Source organism: Acanthochromis polyacanthus, chromosome 4 (genome assembly GCF_021347895.1).
Source record: "Acanthochromis polyacanthus isolate Apoly-LR-REF ecotype Palm Island chromosome 4, KAUST_Apoly_ChrSc, whole genome shotgun sequence".
Classification (NCBI taxonomy): domain Eukaryota; kingdom Metazoa; phylum Chordata; class Actinopteri; family Pomacentridae; genus Acanthochromis; species Acanthochromis polyacanthus.
The window spans coordinates 4449310-4453530 of record NC_067116.1 but is presented as its reverse complement, the minus strand read 5'-3'; the positions used below and the strand labels follow the sequence as shown (position 1 = coordinate 4453530).

The following is a 4221-nucleotide window of genomic DNA, read 5'->3' as shown; positions in this document are numbered from 1 at the left end:
CCAAGCAGCGTGTGTGTATGTGTGTGTGTGTATGTGTGTGTGTGTGTTTGGGGTGTGAAAGCATCACATGATGACAGTTTGGCCGGTGAATCTTGGTGGCGGCGTCACATTTACCTCCCTGGTGATGGTGTGAAACGAGCAGCACAGCAGGAAGCAGATATAATGAGAGTCAATGTAAACACACACACACACACACACACACACACACACACACACACACACACACACACACACACACACACACACACACACACACACACACACACATCTTCTAGGAATGAAATGTTTACACGTGAAGATTTCCTCTCAGCAGCTCTTCAGTGTTTCATTAATTATCTGCAGCGTTTCCTCCCACAACGTTTCTGTAAATACAGTTAAAGAAATCAGTTTGTTGCTGCTGATTTTGCTCCAGATTTTCATATTTGCAAACATATTATTGGAAACAAACAGACATGAAGCTGGCTGAGGATCTGATGGTGCACTAGATGATGTCAGGAGAAGAAAACACAAAACAAACAAAACAAGTAAAGAATAAAAATGAAAATAAATGACAGAAAACAGTCATAAATTCATCCATTCATGTGTTGACTGTAAAAGCAGGAAAAAGGCCAAAGCTGTGGATAATGTTCACATCAGAAATCTGTATTTTATCAAAGATAATTCACTCTCTGATGATGTGTGAGCATGAAAACTGCAGGACAAACAGGCTGAGAAGCAGCTTCTTCATGCTTCTACTGCTGTTCTATTTTATTGGTTTTTATTTCATTTCATTTACCTCCCATACTGTACTCTATATGTCGCACCTCTTTTATGTTGTATTTCTTAATGTCGTCTAGTTTTATATGTACGTCTATTTTTATTATTATTAGTTGTTAATTTAGCTTGCTGTACCTCTCCCATATATGATGAGAGTAAACCTTCTCTATTCTGTTCTAGAAACACGTTTTACAGATGTTTGCTGCCACTTCACAGTGTTTGTCACCGTGTGCATCATAACAGTGTTTTCAGGATTTTTTTGGGTCATTTTGATGAAGAATCAGCTGTGAGAAGATGCAACAGATCCATGCCAAGGATTCATTTGGTTCTGATCAAACAGAATCAGGACGATCCACAAAAGTTAAAACCTCAGACTGAACCTGACCAGATTAGCCTCTTGATGCTAACAGATGCTAACTGAGAGGGTGTCGGCACCTCGAGACGTCGAGCAGCTGGATAAACCTCCAACTGTCAGACTGATGGAGTTTCTGATGAAACCTGCAGATTAAAGCTGTTACTGCAGTACAAATACCTCTAAACTCTGTTTACTGCAGTACAAATACCTCTAAACATCTATTTACTGCAGTACAAATACCTCTAAACATCTGTTTACTGCAGTACAAATACCTCTAAACATCTGTTTACTGCAGTACAAATACCTCTAAATCTGTTTACTGCAGTACAAATACCTCTAACATCTATTTACTGCAGTACAAATACCTCTAAAATCTGTTTACTGCAGTACAAATACCTCTAAACATCTGTTTACTGCAGTACAAATACCTCTAAACATCTATTTACTGCAGTACAAATACTCTAAACTCTGTTTACTGCAGTACAAATACCTCTAAACATCTATTTACTGCAGTACAAATACTCTAAACTCTGTTTACTGCAGTACAAATACCTCTAAACTCTGTTTACTGCAGTACAAATACCTCTAAACATCTATTTACTGCAGTACAAATACTCTAAACATCTATTTACTGCCAGTACAAATACCTCTAAAACTCTGTTTACTGCAGTACAAATACCTCTAAACATCTGTTTTACTGCAGTACAAATACCTCTAAACATCTGTTTACTGCAGTACAAATACCTCTAAATCTGTTTACTGCAGTACAAATACCTCTAAACATCTGTTTACTGCAGTACAAATACCTCTAAACATCTGTTTACTGCAGTACAAATACCTCTAAACTCTGTTTACTGCAGTACAAATACCTCTAAACATCTGTTTACTGCAGTACAAATACCTCTAAACATCTGTTTACTGCAGTACAAATACCTTCTAAAATCTGTTTACTGCAGTACAAATACCTATAAACATCTGTTTACTGCAGTACAATACTCTAAACAGCTGTAGGATTCTGTGTAGGCTTTGACAGACTTTATTAATCCCAGATGGAATTCAGTTGTTACATCCATCCATCCATTCTCTATACACCGCTTTATCCTCACTAGGGTCATGGGGGGTGCTGGAGTCTATCCCAGCTGACTCTGGTGAAGGAAGGGGACACCCTGGACAGGTCACCAGTCTGTCACAGGGCTCAGTTGTTACAGCAACTGGTTATTCAACATTCAACACAGAACATTAGACTCAGGTATGAAGTAAAGGTAGCATTTAAATGAAATAAGATGAGAATATTTGAAATATAATACAGAAGAAAAAATTAACAAAATATGCAAGAATATACAAGAGTGATACAGAAATGTGCAAATGAGTGTGCTTAGATGTGCAAAAGACATAAGTACAGATAAGTTTACAGCTGTAATGAATAACATTTAGAAAGTAAACCACTGCATGTTACTGGCAGCACAAATACCTCAATACACCTGTCAGAGGCTGTTTACCTCAAAATGCTTCAAAATACACAAACACACTGAATGCGATGTAAAAATGTTCTGTCCTTTTTGTAAAATTACCTGCTAAGTAAACAGCCTCCTACAGATGTAAATGTTCTCAGTAAGAGTCTTTGTTTTCATCCCTGATACAGATTAATATATATATATATATATATTACATCTATATATATATGTATATATTATGTATATTTCTCTGTATTTCTGTGGGTGTTTCTTGTGGTTTCCAGCCTGTTGTGTTGTTGTGTGATTGTTTTAAGCTGAGCAGCAGCAGGACGTTAAAAAGCAGAGATTACAGGACAGCAGCAAACTTTGATGTGTACATATGCAAATGAGTCTGGAAATGTCAAATTAGCATAGATTTGGGTCGAGCCGGCCTCCCTCCCAGCTACAGGCAGCCTGACAGCTCGGCCCGCGTCCAGACGGCTGCTTTACATATTAGAGTGGCCTCCATCACCGCGGGTTACCGGCAGCATCCCGTCGCCACGGAGACTGATGGAGAGTGACAGGCGGACGGCTGACTGACGGACGGATGGACGGACGGAGGATTAGCTGTGGGCAGAGCAGGAGAAGAAAACAGCAGATTATGTTAATGTGAGGCTTAATTTACTCAATTAGTGTTCAGCAGAAACAGCGGCTCTGTGACCTCCAGCCGAGCAGCGCCTCTGTTCAGATATTTCACCTGGAAACAGACGGTTCACCTGGAAACAGACGGTTCACCTGGAACAGACGGTTCACCTGGAAACAGACGGTTCACCTGGAAACAGACGGTTCACCTGGAAACAGACGGTTAACCTGGAAACAGACGGTTCACCTGGAAACAGACGGTTTAACTGCTCAGATGAGGAGTTTCCATCTTTAACTTTATTAAAACTGGTCAGATAAAGCAGTTTCTGTCTTCCTCAGGTCAAACCTTCCTGTCCAGGTGAGTGACGACCTGCAGCTTCATGACCCCAGGTGACCCCATCAGCCAATCAGGAGCTCCGTCTCAAACTGAGCAGAACATACAAACTGACCCTGAAGCAAACAGGGAATAAAATACACAGAATACCAATTTCACTTCTTTTTTATATATTTCTCTCATGTTTGAATACTGACTTATGTTTCAGTCTCTGTTCATATTTAAACAACAATAATAATAATTTTATTTACGTAGCAGCCTTTAGAACAGCGTTGACGGTTAAAACATGCAAACAGAGCAGTCAATTAAAATAAATAGTAAAAATGATAATAAATGAAACAGATGATTAGCTAAATTAGCACTCACATCAAACAAAGGAACAAGGCAGTTTAAAAATGAAAGAATAAGCCTGAGGGTTAAAATTAAAAACAAAAAAATCAGACAATTAAAGAATTAGAGAGACGACATCACAGCTACCAGTAAATAAAACATTACAACTAATTAAAGCTGCAAGCAGCGTTGGTCAGGTCCTCGCATCCTTGCAGCTATCCCACACATGTCCACCAGGTGGCACTGCAACTGAGAGTGTGTATCAGCCTATGGATGTGATGAGGGCAGAACTCTGATCACACATGTAAAGTCTGAGGCAGATTGGAGCATGCAGAGGGTAGTTAGACAGCATTTCCGGTTTCATGGTGAAA

General features: G+C 39.4%; 1 protein-coding gene across 1 annotated transcript in view; it reads right to left on the bottom strand.

The window, feature by feature from the left end:
* LOC127533716 (FRAS1-related extracellular matrix protein 1-like) overlaps window positions 1-3586 on the bottom strand; it is a 26177-nt gene extending 22591 nt beyond the window's left edge. The window contains exons 1-2 of the mRNA XM_051947487.1: window positions 3533-3586; window positions 3340-3357 (exon numbers count right to left, since the gene is read on the bottom strand). Of these exons, the coding sequence (XP_051803447.1) occupies window positions 3340-3357; window positions 3533-3586 (72 nt within the window). The remainder of the gene's footprint in view (window positions 1-3339; window positions 3358-3532) is intronic.
* Window positions 3587-4221: the final 635 nt, after the last annotated feature.